This window comes from Felis catus, chromosome D4, assembly GCF_018350175.1.
Source record: "Felis catus isolate Fca126 chromosome D4, F.catus_Fca126_mat1.0, whole genome shotgun sequence".
In the NCBI taxonomy this organism is placed as follows: domain Eukaryota; kingdom Metazoa; phylum Chordata; class Mammalia; order Carnivora; family Felidae; genus Felis; species Felis catus.
The window spans coordinates 91,330,632-91,348,952 of record NC_058380.1 but is presented as its reverse complement, the minus strand read 5'-3'; the positions used below and the strand labels follow the sequence as shown (position 1 = coordinate 91,348,952).

The 18,321-nt window shown below is 58.0% G+C and overlaps 1 protein-coding gene across 9 annotated transcripts in view; it reads right to left on the bottom strand.

The window, feature by feature from the left end:
• Nucleotides 1–18,321, bottom strand: part of EXD3 (exonuclease 3'-5' domain containing 3) — a 78,690-nt gene that overhangs the window by 9,083 nt on the left and 51,286 nt on the right. For 7 of the 9 annotated variants that reach the window (XM_023243120.2, XM_023243121.2, XM_045043851.1 and 4 more), the window contains 3 exons: nucleotides 18,035–18,196; nucleotides 7,761–7,814; nucleotides 7,393–7,524 (listed from right to left, as the gene is read on the bottom strand). In XM_023243120.2, coding sequence (XP_023098888.2) covers nucleotides 7,393–7,524; nucleotides 7,761–7,814; nucleotides 18,035–18,196 — 348 coding nt within the window. Of the gene's footprint in view, nucleotides 1–8; nucleotides 6,658–7,392; nucleotides 7,525–7,760; nucleotides 7,815–16,430; nucleotides 17,603–18,034; nucleotides 18,197–18,321 lie in introns of those variants that run through there. The other 2 variants (XM_045043855.1, XM_045043853.1) reach the window with 2 other exon arrangements.

Genomic DNA, 18,321 nt, shown 5'->3' with positions numbered 1-18,321 from the left:
ACCCCAGCGCGGCGGGCGCAGCGCGGCCCGTTCCCAGACGGGGGAGGGGCAGCGGGCCGTGAGAACCAGCCGGCGGCCGGGCCGCGTGGGAAAGCGGGAGGAGGGGCGGGCGGGGAGGGCGGGGCGCGCCTGGGAACGGCCCCCGCCCCCGGCCGGCCTTTGAAAGGGCCACTCAGGACACCCGGCCGAGATTCAAAAGCAAACGGTTGCGCCTGCCTTCCCGCGCCAGGACCCGGGGCCAGGGGGGCTGGGGTACCCCTCCCACCTAGGGCCAAGGGAGGCAACGGGGGCGGGGGGGGCAGGCTAAGGAAGTTGGGGAGGGGCCCCGAGGCTGTGCCAGCCGGGATCAGCTCTGGTTGTCCCCCTTCAACAGACAAGTGGAGCCAAGCCCTCAGACAGCAGGCAGCGGCCTGGAAGGGAACTGGAGCCCTGAAGCCTGGGGTCTGAAGCTGTCTGAATGTCTGTGGGGCCTGCCTTTCACTCACAGCAGGCCTGCCCTACTGTGTTCCCAGCCAAGGGAGAGAGGAGCCCCCAAAGTACTCCTCCAAAGAGTGGTGATGCTCTAGAGATTGGGCTGGGGGCCTGGAGGCCTTCCTGGAGGAAGTGACAGACAACCTGGGGCTTGGTGGACCAAGTGGGGAGGGTGGGAGATCAGGTGCCAAGGGGGCCACAGTACGGTGGGCCCAGCACTGTGGGGAGCCAGCCTGAGTGGGGGCTGAGACAGGGCAGGGGTCCCCTGGCCCTCTCCTCCCTGCCTCTTCCCAGGGCCACTGAGTCAGGCTAAGAGAGGCGGCTCCTTCCACCACACCTATGCCTTGAAATGCGTTTTCCAAGATGAGGGGAGGAAGCAGCAGTCCTTGCTGGAGCCTGACTCCCCCCACTTCCCTGAAGGACCCTGCACCACCTACTCCCCCACCTCAAGGGAGGAGTTTGGGCTTGGCCGAGCAGGCCTGTCTCCCTTTGTGGGGTTACTCTTCCAAGGCCCCTCCCTGTCCCTGGCTGGCTGGGGTCACACCCAGCCCCCATCCTGCCAGAGCAGAGGGCCCTCCAGGCATGCTGCTCTGCCTCGGACGCCCCATCTGCCCTCAGTGACCTCTGGGGTCTACACTTGTCCTGAATGTGCTCCGCTCACAGTGGGCAGTGAGCAGGGCCCCCTGGGAGGGAGGGAGGAGGGGATATGCGCCACTCCCCAGCCCCAGCCAGGGAGGGAAGAGAGGCTGGGCGGGAGGGGGGGGGCAGTGCGGGTGACTCATGGATGTTCCTGCCCCCCTCCCCGCCCCCCCTGCCCCCCCAGCGCCCTGCTGCACCAGCCATCCAGCCGTTGGTCCCTGCCTGGCAGACCCTGTTTTACCACCCGTGGGCCCTCCCCAGACCCAATCCATGGGTGCCCATGGCCTCCTCTCCCTGCAGCCCCAAGGGGGGCTGGCTGCCGCTGGCTTTACACCCCTGAGGCCAGCCAGGCCTTTCTTTCTGTATCTAGGGTTGAGTGGACAGTGGCTCCGTGCTCTCAGGCCTGCCGTCCCCATCCAGGCCCGTGGCCACCCACCACGCAGCTCACTGCCCCCTGGCTCTTGGGCCCCACTTCTGCTTTGGGGCTGGCAATCGTTCAAAAGGAAGAAGAGTGCCCACCTCCCCGGTCAGATGCCAGCCAGGCCCCCAGGCAAGGGTCAGTCCCCTGGAAGGGCCGCTGGGTCCCTGAGAAAGCAGCTGTGGGCAGTGTAAGGACACACAGGCAGGGCTGCTGCCAAGACAACTATTTGCGGACGCTGAGATGTGAATTTCACACGATTTAGCCGCAGGCTGCGGGGTGCCGACACCAGGGGCAGGGTGTCTGTCTCAGCCTGCCGGTAACCCCGAAGCTGGCTGTGTGCGGCCTCGGTGTGCCTCAGTCCCTGAGCCCCAGGCTCCCTCGGCCGGTGTGGGGCTGTTCTGCTCTCCAGCCTGGAGGCCCGGCTGGTCACCAGGGGCTCTGCCCTCCCTCCACTTCTTCAGAGCCCGGTCCTCGGCCATGTCTGGCCAGTGGTTCTGGACAGCTCCGTGGCTGGGGGCTGCGCAGCGGGTGTGGAGGTGTGGAGCGGAGAGGGGGAAGGACCTAGGTCCTCAGAGACACGACCGTACCCCCAGACAGTGTGTCGTGGGCGCCAGGTGTGGTTTCACTGTCCGAGGTGTCTTAAACTGGCCGCAGGCCCAAGACGACAGCACTGGGGGTGCCCCCGCGGCCAGCTTTGCCTGGCCCATCCTCTGGTACATGTGGCCGCCAGCTGACCAGCGGAGGGACGCCCTGGCCCAGATGGCTAGGCCTGCACTGTCCTGCCTGAGGGAACCTCCCCACCGTCCTTGCCCCAGACTCCCAGGGGTCTGTCTTTGGCCTGCACCAGCTCCTCAGGCCCAGGGCACACTGGCCTGACTCGGGGCCATGGATGCGTCTGTCCAGGCCACCAACAGTCCACCTGCATGCTGAGTGTCCACACACCTGTGGACACTGGATGAGCACGTGTGCCCCGTGGCCCTGTGTCGAGTGTGGTCCCCTCACAGCGTAGCCAGGCCAGCCTGTCACCCCTTCTGAAAGTGAACAGGACGTGGGCTCACTTTTCCATCAACATTCCGGGGGTCCAGCCAGAGAAGCCCCATCCAGATGGGCCTCCAGATCGCTGGAGGGAAGGCCCATTAAGAAGCACATGATCGCTGACGGCCGGGTCTTGGAGCATAGCCCACACAGACTGATGTGTGAAGGAGAGAGGGGCCGGGTACCCGGCTGGGCGCCTGGCGTGAGCTGGGCTGGGGGGACTCACACGTCAACCCTCCCGGACACTGGCCCAGAGGAGCCCTGGCAGGTCTCAAGGCCATGAGCACAGGACTGGCCCTAGGGCCTCCTCTCAGCCCAGGCCACTTCGCGAGGTGGCACAGGTGCCACTTGTGTAGCCATGGAGGATGAGGGTCTCGTGGAGACGAAGCAGGCGGTGCTGACTGCTGGACGGGCCAGGGCCAGGGGTGCGACCCAGGAGTGCCAGGGCCCTTCCTAAAGTGGCTGGGGTCAGATCGGAGCCACCAGAAACTGGGGGGGGGGGGGCAGGCCATTGGGCCCGGGCCCTTAGTCCCCAGGGCCATCTGGTGGGAACTGAAGCTGGGCTCTGGCCGGGGACCAGGGCTTTTCTGGAAGGGAGGCAGGGCAGGGGGGTGGCCCTGCAGGCTGTGGGGCCTGGGCCCACCCTGTTGTCAGCCCCCAGGGACCGCACTGGGACATCACCCTGGCTAGCATCCCAAGCCTGGGGGCGCACTGGCCTTAATCCCTGCCAAAACCTGCCTGGTGGACCCCACTGTCCTTAAGCCCCATGTCGGCACGGAAACCCGACGCCAGCTGCCCCCAACCCATCCTCCCCCAGAGCCCCCCGCTGCTCCCCCTGCCGCCTAGGAGCCGGCGGGCCAGGGTCTCTCCCTGTGCAGGGTGGTGGCCACCCCTCCTGCAGCCTTTGTGCCTGTGTGACCCTGGGGGCACGGAGTGTGGGAACGGGGCTGGGGGCCACGGGACACAAAGGCTGGGGAGGGGCGGGGTCAGCGGCCACTGCCCCTCTTCCTGTCGGTCCCTAGTCTGGTCGTCAGGAAAGAGGGAGGGTCTGCAGGAATGGGCTGGGCACAGGTGTCCCCGCTGCCCCAGGTTCTGGGCATGGGTGCTGGGAGGTGGCCGCCTGCAGTCCCCCTCACATCCCCAGGCCAGGGGAGCCCTCTGCTTGCATCCGTCCCCTGCCAGGCATCAGTCTGGGCCGGTGTCCACCTCCACCCCGGGGGCCCCCCGCCCAGCCCTGTTGTGTCCTGAGTGTCTGTGAGCCTGTAGCCTGAGGCCCGACCTCTTCTAGCTGCAGGCTCCTCTCTGGCCCAGCACCCTCCGTCTCCTGGGGACCCTGTGGCCAGCACTGCCTGAGAGCTCCCCAAGGCAGGGTCACCGTCCTGCAGTGGCCTCTCCTCCCGGGTGCCCGCTTCCGGAGGCCAACGTCACTGACTCCTAGGACACGCCCTACTTGCACACGGGGACCACAGCCTGCTCCCCACCATAGCGGAGGGGGACCAGAGGGACAGTAAAAATAGACATTACACTTGGGCCATGTCAGGGGTTCCTGCTTACGCTTTTTTTTTTTTTTTTTTAACTCCAATCTCTTTGATAAAATATTTTCCCATAGCGGACGGCACTGGGAACATCCATTTGGCGGATGTTCCTGACAGACGATCCCAGGCCCAGGTGGCCATTTTCAGGGGTCCATGACCCTGCCCGCCACAGGAGACCCACCACCCCCTCACCCGAGCCTCCCTGCCCACCTCTGGCCTCCACCACGTGGCTCCCTGTCCTCATGTGCAGATGCCCCAGAAAGCGGACCCTGTGCCCAAGGCACATGCCAAGTGTCAACACAGCTTGGAGGCAGGTGCTGGGCACTAGAGTGGGGCACGGCCATGGGCCCCTGGCCGGGCACCTAGCCCAGGCCTGGACCAGCCCTCTCCCATTCTGACTTGCTTCCCGCCTTGGACCCTGATGCCCCAGCCCAGAGAGTGGCCAGGCTCACTCTGGGAATGCCTGTGTGTCGAGTGGGTTTTCCCTCCGGGAATGGCACTAAAATAGCATAAGGAAGGAAAAGAAAATGGAAAGTCAGCCTGGCAGTGGGAGGTCTCCAGGGAGACAGCCAGCTCCAGCCCGGGCCGGGCGGCAGGGGCTCTGAGCCAGCGTCCAGGGTGCACAGGCCCCACTGGAGCACAGGGCGGGGCCCTGAGGACAGAGGCCCTCCCTGGGTCAGTCCTGAGTGTGACGCTCCCTGCTGGTCAGCGGCCGGCACTTTCTCATGTCCAGACCGGCTCGAAAGCCAGTCTAGCCCATGGGGCCACGTGGAGCCAGCCTAGTGGCTTCGCTGAGCTTTGGGCCATCGCCTGGGAACGTCTGTGGGGCACCTCTTCGGGGCTTCTCGGTGCTCGCCACCCATCTACCTTGCCTGGCCCTGAGAACAGCGGGGCACTGGGTGGGGAGTAGGGGTGGCCACTGTGCAGGATGGGGTGGTTGGGCGTTCCTGGCTGTTTCTCAGGCTGAGCTCCTGGGGTTCAGCTGGGAATGCCGTGGCGGAGGGGCTCCAGGAGCTCTGGGTGGGAATGTGGCCGGAGGCCTGCCCAGACCTGTGCTCACAATGACCGGGTATTTGGTCTGAGAACATGCGTGGGGACCCCGGCCTCAGGCCCAAGCATTAATACTACCAGCTCCCTGACACAGAGTAAGCTTAGTCCTCCCACCGCTTCCCCAGATGTCTCTGTGGTGACCATGGCCAGTTCCAAATTTAGAAATCCTGGCTTCTCAGAAACCCCTTTCTCTGCCCACTTGGCTCCATAAAGTTGGCCTTTCAGGCTCCTTGTGCACATTCCTGGACCCTCCCACACAGTTATCTGCCACCCAGGGAGGGTCCTGCCCTGGGGCACACCCAGCACACTTTCTTTTGGAGCTGAGCTCAGCTGGAGGCCACTGGCCAGCCTTGGAACCAGAAGCTCTCTGGGCCCTTTCTTGACAAAGGCCCATCAGGCGTCCACATGCAGCCTTACACCTGTGCTCCTGCCTGCTGCCTGTCAGCCAGCGCCTGACTGCAGCCACACACAGGGGTCTCTGCCTGGGACGCCCCCTCCCGCTCTCCCCTCGAGCCTGGGGTGGCTGCCCTCTGCTTCTTGGCCAGTGCAGTCACATGGCACCAAGTCGTGGACCCTGTCTGTCCTCCTCCCCAGCTAGTCTTGGCGGAATGCGTATATACCTCAAATAAGGACAGTGCTGGGCAGAGCTCCTGAGCCGAGGCTTCCCCTTCCCCGTGCCCGTCCCCAACCTAGAGGGCCTGATGCGTGGGCCTCCAGACCAAGACCCCAGGGAGCCCAGACCCAGCACCTTCCCTCCCTGCTGGCCAGGGGCAAAGCCTGAAACCCGAGCCCACTCCTCACCTGCTACAGATGCCACCTCTCACCTGGACTCCCTCCCCCCACGCTACCTGCTGCAGCCAGAATAGGTCTTAGCACCTCTGTGCCCCCGGATGGTGTCCCCCCCCGGTGGGTTGTCTTCTGTCCTGGGGTGCTGGAGAGCTGCCCTCTCTGGCCAGGGCACTTGCTGGTCCCCTATCAGGGCTGGTGCAACTCTGCCTCCCAGCCTTTGAACTGGCTCCATACTGCACCCACCCCACCTCCCTGGGGCACATTCTGCATCCTGCCCCTCGCACCTGGCAGGGCAGGGGGGCTCTACAACTGCCCAGGGCGGAGGGGCAGGTGGGGCCATGGACACTCTTCCGTGTGCGGCTGCCCTCGGTGCCCTCGCAGGCCTGAAGGAGGTCAGCCTGCTCCCCAGCATGAGGCTTCCCGGGGCACGGGTGGGGGTTTCCTCCCAGCTACCCAACTTCCTGTTTTCTCAAGAAAACTTAGCAGCAGAGGCTCTGAAAAGCTCATTAAAATGCCTCCCAGGCATCCCGGACGTCCTGGGGTCTTTACAACACTTGTCGGCTTGAGCACAGACAAAGAGAGGCCGCAGACAAGGTTCCTGTCCTGCCAGAGCTCGCTGAAGGAAAAGGCCCCGCGGTGCACTTCCCGCCACTGGGATGACCGCAGTCATTTCTGGCAGGGCCGGGGACCCGGGGTCGGCACAGGCTGTACCTGAAGCTGGGTAGAGGGGGGTCCAGGACCTGAGGAAGGGCCTCCCTCCCTCCCGTCTCCCTCACACTCGGCTGCATGCCTGCCCTCAGGGTGCCCCATCTCCAGACACAGGCACACCAAGGTGGGATGATGTCCCATGAGCCTGGCTGGAGACCCTAACCCTTACCCCCCTGCGCTGCAGAGGTGAGGCCCAGTGTCCACCAAACAACTGGGCTTGGAGAGGTGCTCCTCACAGAGCTTCATCATGGCCCCAACTCCAAATATTCCGGGAATAGCCAGCACTCTGCACCAGGAGCCACTGAGGTGCACTAGGACTGTGCCCTGTGGGGACCCCATGCCTCAGTGCAGCCACGCCCCGGCCTGCACCACCTCCCCCTAAGCCAGATATGGGGGCTAGGACTCGGTGCACCCAGGCCGGCAGAGAAGGGAGAGGAGGGCGCCCCCTCCCTGGTCCGAATCGGCAGACAGGACCCAGGCCTCAGACCCCTCTCTGATCTTAACCCTAGACATGGCTTTCCCGACCCAGACCTTTCTAGACGTTAGAATGGACCCAGTGGCGCCCATCTGCCCCAGATGGGGCGGCGGCGGCCGCTTGGAAGGGCACAAACGCTAAAGCACATGACCTCTGTTGTCTTGCCACCAGCCAGAGACACGCTGGGTCTCCTGTCACAGCAGTGGCTTCCTGACAGCCCTGGGGCTCACACACTGGCCCAAGGCAGGCCGGGGGCAGGTGGGACTCACCTGGCAGCGGCTGAAGATGTCTGCGTGGGTGACTCGAACGTTGAAATGCCTGAGCACGGCCTTAGCCTGCTGACGGGCCTTGAGGGAGCAGTCCACCCAGAGGCAGCGCCCAGCCCCGACCTGGGCCCGGAGCTGCACGGAAGCACAGCCGCTGAGCCGTGGGCACAGGACCCAGAGCCTCTCCAGGCCCACCTCCCCTCCCTGGGCTCCGGGGCCAAGGGCTCCTCACCCCCAGCTCGTCCCCCCAAGTGGGACAGCCGTCAGCCCCCACTCCCACTAGCCCCCGCAGCGAGCAGACCCCGAGGGCGGTGGCCCAAGGGCCAGGCTGAGGCTCCCTTGGAAAGATGAGCCATCTTCAGGGCCCCCACCTTGTGGTATGGCAGCCCCGACGTCAAGATGATCCTTCCCTCCTGCCTGGCAACCTGTGGGGAGGCAGAGGGACAGGTGAGGGGCAGGCTGGTTCCAGGACAAGGGCTACTTCTGCCCCCGCCTCTGCCCTGTCCGGCCTCTGCTGCCACCACCGCTCACCCACACCCCCACCCCCCACCCCGGCCCCCAGGCTGCCCGCCTGGGGCCTGCGGGGCCAGCAGAGTCCTGGGCCGCTGCCTCATTGTGCAGATCGGGTCTTAAAATCATGCAAACATTTTACATAATTGCAAACAAAATTTGAAATCAAAAAAGCAATCTCTAAAAATCCAAAGATGACGAGACCAATGAACTGCAGAGAAAGAAGTCTTCCAAGCGCCCTGAAAGCGCGGCGAACTGACCGCGCGGCTCCAGGCTGCCGTGCTAGCGGCCAGGGCGAAGAGGCCGGGCAGCGGTCCTGTCGCTGGTGCGGACTCTGGCGGCGCCCCTCGAAACGCTCGCTGCCAACTGTGCCAAAGACAGATGGCCGACGCTGGTGCTGAGCCGGGTCCGGGTGGGAGAAGGAAGGGTGAGCATGGGAACCAGGGAGGTGGCACCACGGCTTCAGGCCTGACGGGAGCTTCGGTACGAATTTCACACGTGCGTGTGCACGTGCGTGCCTGTGTGTGCACACACATTGAAAAGCATTTCATCACTCTGTCTACCACAAAGGCCTCCAAATGAGAACAACCATGTAGCCAGGAGCAGCCTGTGCCCAGACTGGTTTCCAAACAGGTGGAAAGGGAATCCGGCTTTTTTTTGGAGAACTAGCTGACTCCAGGTCTGAGGCAGAAAATGCACACAGTGAGGCGGGCACATCTCGCCACGTCAGAAAGCAAAGAAGTCATCAAAGTCCACAAGTGCCACGTGAAAAGGACTGAGGACCCAAGGAAAGCTCTCACATGCCACAGGGGGGCAGGGCACCCATCAATGAGGTGACAGCAGCAATGCACAGAGACGTCAAACACGGCGATATTGATGGGTTTGGCACATTCTAAACAATCCCTAGTGATCTCTGAAGTGTGCAAGGGGCCAACACAAAAATGTAAGAGTTAAAACTATAAAAATCTCTTTTTTTAAGTTCATTTGTTTATTTTGAGAGAGAGAGAGAGAGAGAGAGAGAGAGAGAGAGAGAGACAGCATGAGCAGGGGAGGGATCGAGAGGGGGTGTGGAGAGAGGGAGAGAATCCCAAGCAGGCTCCACGGTGCCAGTTGCGGAGCCCGATACGGGGGTCGAACTCACAAACCATGAGATCATGACCTGAGCTGAAACCAAGAGTTGGATGCTTAACCGACGGAGTCACGCAGGTGTCCCTAAAACTAAAAGAAAACTAAAAACTAAAAATCTTAAAAGAAAACGTGGTGTGGGAAATGCCATGGCATTGTATTTGGCAATGATTTCTTGGATATGGCACCAAAAGCAAGGCCAACAAAATTAAAAACAGAAAAATTGGACTTCATGGAAATTTAACACTTGTACATCATAGGACACTATCGAGAAAGTGAAGAGTGAGTGAAGATATTTGCAAATCATGTATCGGCTCTGGGATTAATATCCAGAATGTATAAAGAACTCCTACAAGTCAGCAACAAAAAAGCAAATAACCCAATTAAAAGTGGCCCAGGGGCTTAAATAGACATTCCTCCAAAGAAGACGTGCAGATGGCCAACAAGCACATGAGAAGACACTCAACATCTTTAATCGTTAGAGAAATGCAAATGCAAACGACGAGATACGACTTCACACCCATTAGGGGAAATAAGTGTTAGTGAGGATGTACAGAGGTTGGAGCCCTCATGCGTGGCTGGTTGTAATAAAATGGTATATTCACCATGGAAAACAGTACGGCAGCGTCTCAAAAAGTTACACGTAGAATCATCATATGATCCAGCCATCCCGCTTCTAGGCACAGTCACACAGGAACTGGAAGCGGAAACTTGAACAGATACTTGGGACAGAAAGGTGCGCACTGGCATTACTCACAACAGCCAGAAGGTGGAAAGGACCCAAGCGTCCAGGTGAGTGGGCGCACGCGCACACGCACACACACATACACACACGCGCACATGCGCGCGCACGCACACGCACACACCCTGGAATTTATTCAGCTTTAAGAAGGAAGGAAAGCCCAACACGCTACAATGTGGATGAACCCTGAAGACATTCTGCTCCGTGAAATCACCCAGACACAAAAGGACAAATACTGTACGATTCTGCATATATCAGGTATTCAGAAAAATCTAACTCATAGAGAAAGAAACTAGAATGGTGGGTCCCAGGGGCTGGGGGAGGGGGATGGAGAATGTTTAATGGGTACAAAGCCTTTCTTTAGGATGATGAAAAATTTCTGGAGCTAGATAGTGGTGAGGGTTACACAACACTATGAGTCCTTAATGTTACTAAGTGTACACTTAAGAATGGTTAAAATGATCAATGTTTTGTATATTTTACCTCAAAAAAGAAGAAAAAAAGCAATAAAGCGAGTGGTTACCTTGTAGTGATAACAAACATACGTCTGTGTGATGAATAAAAAACAAAATAAACAAACACAACTGAAGTAAATATGAAGAAAGAAGCAAATGAATGGAAAGTTAAGAGAAACTATACAGACAAGGTATACGGAAATGACCAAGCATAGGGGCGCCCGGTGGCTCTATCGGTTGAGTGTCCGACTTCGGCTCAGGTCATGATCTCACGGTCTGTGAGTTCAAGCCCCACGTTGGGGTCTGTGCTGACAGCTCAGAGCCTGGAGCCTGATTCTGTGTCTCCCCTCTCTCTGCCCCTCCCCTGCTCATGCTTTCTCAAAAATAAATAAGCCTAAAAAAAAAAAAAAAGAAGAAAAGAAAAAAAAGAAATGACCAAGTACTGATGACAAACATCTCAACAGCAACGATGGACACCAAAAAACAATGGGCTATTTTCAAAGTTTGTCAAACTATAGTTATAAACCCAGAACACTCTCTTTCAGGAGAGAGAAGACAGAGATTTTTCAGGGAAAAATAGCCCCAGTGAAATGATGTAGTAAAAGAAGTTCTTTTAGCAAGAAAGAGCTTGCTTTTTCTTGGAGCAAGTTCTGTTGTACAAGGGCACATGCACACAGCATAAACTCTACAAGCCATCAAATACACAAATATGACGTCTAATTAGTAGAATCAAGAAAAACCACATTGTGTTAAAATATTGGAAAATAACAACAGGTAAGTTGGGAGGGAGAAAACCGACTTGATCTAAGATCCTCGTATTAACTTTAACTCTAGACAACGTTAACTCAGATATAAACGCTAAAATTTCTAGCATAATCTCTAAAAGAACAGAAATATAACTTATAGGGGCACCTGGGTGGCTCCGTTGGTGAGCGTCTGACTTGTGACTTTGGCTCAGGTCACGATCTCACGGTTCGTGACTTGGATCCCCATGTTGGGCTCTGCGCCGACATCGTGGAGCCTGCTTAGGATTCTCTCTCTCCTCTCTCTGCATCCCCCCCCCCCAAATAAATAAGAAATGGAATTTATAACTTTCAAACTAATAGAAAAATAGAACAAGGGTGAAAAGCTAAAAGAATGTTAAGAAACAAAGGGAAAAAAGAACAGAAGTAGAAGCAACAGAAAACAGAAGTTAGGGGAGCACGACTGAACCCAAAGGGTATTAGCAATTACATTAAACGCACACAGACTAACCTAATAATTTAAAAAGCAAAGATTGTCAGACTAGATTTTTTTTTCACATTTAGCTAGAAGCATCTTATAAGAAACGCATATAATACACCTAGTCTACAAGAGTAAAGGAAGGTTGAAAGTAAAAGGACTAGGAATGATATACAAATACTAACCAAAGAATACTGGAGAAATGACGTCAATATTAGTTAAAATAGACTTTATGGCAAAGAGCATTAGTAGAGCCAAAGAGGTTGATTATTAGGTAATAATTGTAAAAGATATCAAACAAGAAGATATAAGAAGTCTAAAAATTATATGCATATGCACCTAATAACATAATTTAAAAACATATAAAGCAAATGCTGACACAACTACAAGAAGAATTTGATGAACCCACCATCATAGGAGACTTCAGTACAGAGAATTAGGCAGAAAAATAATTGAGGTACAGATGATTTGAGAAATACATTAATTCAGTTTGATCTACTGAGTATGTGTATGTATGAGAGAGAGAGAGAGAGAAATGAGCATGATTAGAGGAGAAAATGTATCCTTTTAAAACCCACATGGGGGGCGCCTGGGTGGCTCAGTCAGTTGAGTGTCGGACTTTGGCTCAGGTCATGATCTCACGGTCAGTGAGTTAGGGTCCCGTGTCGGGCTCCGTGCTGACAGCTCAGAGCCTGGAAACTGATTTTGTGTCTCCCTCTCTCTCTGCCCCTCCCTGGCTCATGCTCTGTTCTCTCTCTCAAAAATGAATAAATGTTAAAAAAAACATTAAAAACAAAAACCCACATGGAACATTGATTAAAAAGATCGTCTACTTGGCTATATAAGGCAAGTCTTCACAAACATCTAAATTAGCACTATATAGACGATGCTCCTTGATTACTATTCAGTTAGGTTAGAAATCCATTTTAAAAAGGGAACTAAAAAGCTCTAAAACTCCAAGCTTTCTGAAATTAGAAAATAGTTTTCTAGAGAACTCTTGAGTCAAATAAGTAATTGTAACAGGCACTCAAAAATTATTACAACTATAGAATGAGAAAAGTACTACAGATCGAAACTGATGGAATGCAGTGGAAACGGTACTTCAAGAAAAAATTTATGGTCTTGAATGTTTACATCATCAAATTCAAAAGGCTGAAAGTTAAGGAGCTAAGGAGCACCCCACTTGGAAGTAACCCCAAGAAAGCAAAAGGAAGGAAACTATAAAGATAAGAATAGAAGTTAATGAGACAGAAAACAAGAATGAGATAGAAAGGATCAACAAACCAGATACCAGTACTTTGAAAAGACTTATTAAGTTAACAAATCTCTGTAAGATCAAGAGAAACGGAGGAGCGCGAGTGCCCGACGGTGAGACCGGAAGCGTGAGTGCTGCAGACACGGCGGGACTCGCGCAGAGAACACCAGCGACGGTGTGGTTCTGGGACACGGGGCGGGAGGGACACGTTCCAGAAAAAGATTGATTACCAAAAGTGACCCAAGAAGATGCAGACAACTAAACAGTCCTATAATTATTAACTAAGAAAGAATCAGCTCTAGAAACCCCTTCCCCTAACATGCCAGGCCCGGAAGCCTCGCAGGAAGTCAGCCAACATTGGAGGAGAAGAGAATTCAAATAGGACTCCAAGTTGCAGAAAGAGGGAAAACGCCTCCACGTGTTTACGAGGCCAGAAAAGAGGGCGATGGAAGGAGCAGTGCTGTGTCAGACGTGTTCCTGGGGGGACCCAAACTTCCCACATAAGACCTTCGAACCAAGGCCAGCGGTATAGGAAAGGGTCACGAGCCGGGCCAAGACAGGTCCAACCACGGAGGTTATCTCGGTTGCTGCAGAGGCAGCTTTCGGCAGATCCCCATGTCCTTCGTGACGGGAGGGCAGCCGGGCATCGGCTTCGTGCTGAAACAGCCCCCGGGCTTTGGAGGGCGCGGGGCAGAGAGGCTACCGCTTCTGCGCAAGTGAGCAAAGGATAGGAAAAGGGCAGAAGTTGAGGCTGAAAGGATTGGAGAGGGAGGAAGGACAGCTGTCCGTAGGCGGTGGGTCCGCAGGAGGCCCCGAGACCTGACTGCCGGCTCAGCAGAACCGAGGAGACTTTCAGCAGGCTTCTGGGTGTGAGATCAATTCTTGGCAAAACCGCCAAGTTCCTGGGTGAGCTCTGCAGAGCGAGGCAGTGGGGCTTAGTGGAGAGGGCCGGAGCGGAGAGGTGGGAGGCCGCCTCCCTCCCCTCACCTGACCGGCCGTCAGTGCAGTTCCAGGCTTTACCCGAGCGGCTGGGCTCACCCCACCTCCTGCCAAGGTGAAGAGCAAAGCCAGAGGGATGGAGACAGGGGAGACCTTTCTAGGGCAGGGTCCCCAAACCCCCCAGGCTCACTGGCTCACTAGAAGGACTCGTATGTGTTCTCATTAATGGCAAAGACTGATTCTGGGGCAAGGATACGAAGCAAAACGAACACGTGAAAAGGCACACGGGCGAGGGGCTAGAGGCACGGGGTGCACCCAGCAGCAGGGGCACGCGGCAGGGAGAGCTGGCTGTCAGGCAAAGCCGCAGGGGCTGTACTGGGGCCGGGTACACGGGCACCTCAGCCTGGCCCACGCCCAAACTGCCGACTCCCAGAGAGACGGGGGGCGGGGGGTCCCACACAGAACACACGCTGTGTGGACGCCGCAGGCACGGTGAGCCACCTTCAGCATTTCAGGAAAGTGCCGTATCAGCGAGGGAACGGTTTGCTGGCCAAGCGCTTCTGCACGGGCCTCTCGAAGGACGGCGTCAGGCCCGCTCCACCGACTTCCTCACCGAGCACGTCACAGAGCTGGAGGCGGCAGCAGCTGGTGAACGCAGCTTGGTCGGTAACCAGAGATCGGCGAATTAAAATACACGATCCAGGTCTTCACACCGACAGGACGGGCGAGGACAGCTTGGTGCCAGTGTGAACTTGGCTTGTTCCCACTTGCCCGTCCAGAGGCGCAGACCCTGGCTCTGCTGTCCCGCAATCTCAGGCCTGCGGCTTCTCCTGGGCAGATACGGAAGCTCTGCAGTCCCCCGTGCGGGCCGTGAACACGACGTGTGAGGCCCACGCCCACTCCTTCCCTTCGCCACTTTGGCTGGCTGATTCCACGCGCTGGTTACTTTGACTAAAACGTCCCGAGGCGTTCACCAGTCTCTTCTTCCGTAGGTATTTGGTAAGGATATCCAGGGCGGGCAAGATTTTGAGGGCCTTTTGCCACGTGATGCCACGGATTCCCGGCAACCTGTCTCCTGTGGGAGACACTGCCTTTCAAGGTCGTCAGGTTAGAGCACCGAGTTGGAAACCCCGGACCCCACTCAGAGGACCCCTCCTGAAGGCTGTGCTCTGGAACCACATCTGGCACCAGCGTCTGTAGGAGCTACGGTCGCCCGGAGAAGCAGCACCAGTCGGAGGCATAAACAAGGAACTGGCTCTCGCTCATGTGGCTGGCCAGGTGCACCTGAAGTCCACCGGGTGGCCCATCGGGGGCGGGTCATGAGCGGCAGGAACCACAGGCACAGCCCAGAGCTGTCACCGGTGGGTGGACTTTCTCCTCTAATTCCGGCTTCTGCCAAGGGAAGTCCTTCCCTGAGGACTCGGGCTTGGTGGGCACCCTCATGCCCTCACGGCCCTCCATAGCCTTTTGTGAACTCAAACTCTGACCTCTTCTCCCTGGCACCTGGCCTCCCCTCGGCCACCCTTTGGAAATCAATCACTTGATTTTAGCATCTTCCACGGTCCCACCAGACTGAGAAGCCCGCCGCGCGCCCCCCCCCCCGCCCCGGCACCCAGTCTGGCTCCTCTTTGCTGAAGAGACCTTCTCCCAGCTGACCCTGTCCTCTCCCACTTGACGAAAAGCCGCAGGAGGCCCCGGGATGTGCCCTGAGCACCTGCGTGGGGGCCTCAGGTCTGGGGGCCTGCCTGACCAGCGCAGGACACGGCGCCCCGTTCTCTGCAAGCACCCCGCCTGCCTGCAGGGAGGACGCCCCTCGTGCCCCAGGGCCCTCAGCAGCAGAGCCTCGTTTCCCTCCAAGAATGAGCTTGTCCGTGCACTAGCAGCACACGAGATGAGCGGTACAGGAGGCGGGACCTTGAGGACAACTGCCCGCATACAGAACACACAGTTCCCTCGTGGGAGTTCTGATGAGGAAACACACGGTCCGGAAAGGTCCACGGAGGAGGACGGAGAGCAGCCAAGGGACCCAGCAGCTCTCTCTGGAAAGTGCCCGAGGCCCTGCCCCCGCGAGACCATCACCGCCCAGAGCGTTTCTGGCAGCAGACAAGCAAAAGGGCGCGAAGCTTCCTACTCTGGAGGCCCTGAAAATGCAGAATCCAGTCACAGCTTTGATCAAAAGGCCTGCTGGGCAGAAATGAGTCAAAGGGACTTTGGAAACTGGATGGCTGACACCAGTCCACGGCAAGTACGACACCAGGGCAGGGTCCGGGTCTGGCTCACACCTCCGTCCACAGGTTTGCACCGCGGAGAAGGACCACCCACAAATGCCGCCTTCGCCAGGGTGGGCCGGGCATCTCCTCTCAACTGAAGTTGGTGCGTTTTTAGGTCTGAATCCCAGCCCCGGCCGGCCCAGCAGCACTGAGCGGACCCTGCTTCTGTCTCGTGACCTTCAACGCCTTCTACCCGCAGTCCGCCAAGGCCGGCCAGGCTTCAACCCCGGTGCCCCAAACCGCCCTTGATCGCCAAGCTCCTTCCACGTCCGTCCATCTGTCTGTTCCGGCAGCGCCACACGCTCTGCCACCAGGACCTGCGCTCCCTCTCTTGTGCGGCCGGAACGTTTCCCCCAAGCACCACTCTGCAGAAGCTGGGTTGCGGCCGGGCTCTGGGGGCGGGGGCAGACCCACCGGGCAACACCACCCTGTGCCTTGACTCCGACTCCTGCCTCCTGTTTCTGCTCTGAAGGGCTCATGTGATGATGCTGGGCCCACCTGAGTGATTCGAAATACTCTCTTGATTACGGACTGATTGCAAGTTGATTAGTAAATTACATCTTTAAATCCCTTTTGTCACACAATATAAAAAAGCACAGGTATAACAGGGGTGTTTAAGGAACACGGGAGCCAAACCCCGTCTCCCATTTGCTGGCGATCACACGCTCTCTGGGGGGCTGGTGGGAAGACACTGCCCCCCTGGCTCATGAATTCCTTGACCGATGACGTCTGGTCTGGAGTCCCCGAGAAGCCAGGCTGGCCACCTTGGTCTTGGCACCCCACAGGCTAAAAGCAGCCATAGCTGGGAAACAGGTGTTTTCTACAGGGACGGTGGCCAGGGCCAATGCCAGGACAGGCCCCTGGGAGAAGTGGCCGATGAGGGGCCAGAGATGGGGGAGAGCGCCACCAACCCCTCACGAACGGCAGGGGCAGGCAGCCTGGGGCAGGCTCCATTCTTTTGGCCTCAGCTTCCTCATTGTGTGTGTCGGGGGGGTGACACCAAGAATAGCCACCCACAAGTGCTGGATGTGTCGGGGGGGCTGAGCCACGAATGGCTGGCCCTGCCCGGACCCAGTACGTGATATACAGGCAACCACGGTGGCTGCTTGCTCTGGGGCTCCCGGGCCACAGACAGATCCCAGTGCTCTGACGTCTCAGGGCCGCCACGGGCTCTGTGCTGCAGCCAGCCATCCAGTGAGCCTGGGGACCCGTTCCCAGAAGGACGTTTGCAAAGGCACAAAAGAAACCACGATTAATGGAAAACTACATTACAGCCATGTTTGTGCTCCCCTACAGCAGCGTGACCGGGAGCAGCCCAGGTGACCATCCATTCACACAACAGGACACTATTTGGTCGTAGAAAGGAAGGAAGCAACGGCACATACAAGAACATAGATGAACCCGGAAAACGTGCCGAGTGAGCACAGCCAGACTCCAGAACAGCCTCCCCCGCCCCCTGGGAACAGACACGGGATGGCCAGACCCCCCGGGGCCAGACACAGGATGGCCAGGGGCCAGACACGGGATGGCCAGACCCCCCAGGGACAGACACGGGATGGCCAGGGGCCAGGGGTGGGGCTGGGGGAGGGTGTGTGACAGTTGTGGTTCTGGTCCCACAACACTGTGGATGTACAAAAAGCCACTGAACCGTACGCTCTGATGGGTGAGTTGTGTGTTGAGTTTTATCACCATGAACCTGTGGAAAAGATTTCCATCCAAGTGCAAGCCCCTGAATTCCAAGACCCCAGCTCAGGATTTCTCCACGGCCCCGGGGGCTGGCGTCCTCACAGGCAGGCTCCTGCCACAGCTGAGAGCGGAGCTCCTTCCTGTGTGGTGTTTCCAGGGGCCACAGGACAACGGGGTGGAGGTGGGGGCGAGACCACTGGGGTCTGCAGGAGCTGAGAGGGCTCCCGCCGGCAGACCCCAGGTGCCCGGCAGCCACAAACATCGCTGTCCTTGGAGACAGTGTCCCTGACAGGCCGGGGAAGCCCTGCCCTCTGCCCCGGGGCTGGGTCTATGCAGCAGGGGCACCATGGCAGCTTGAGACACAGCCCCTGCTCCCAGCGGACAGGGGGAGAGAGGGGCCCCGAGCCCCAGCTGGGTGGGCACGAAGCCCTGCCACGCTCACCTCAGCTGCCCTTCGGTGGTCCTCGTTGGTGCCCAGCACGCGCACGTCCGCGCCCAGGCAGCGGAGGCTCCTTGCCAGCCCCTGCAGCATGTTGTCGCACACCACGCGGAAGGCCCTGGCCGGGACCTCTGGAGCGGCGTCCTCGCGCTCGGCCACAGGCACCTGCAACACGGCCCTGCTCAGGGGCCGGCGGCGCCCCTGCCCCGCCCTGGACTCTGTGGGGAGTGAGAGCCCTGCGGGCCGAGTGGCCAGCTCTTTCTCAGCCTTTAGAAAGAGAATGGCGAGCA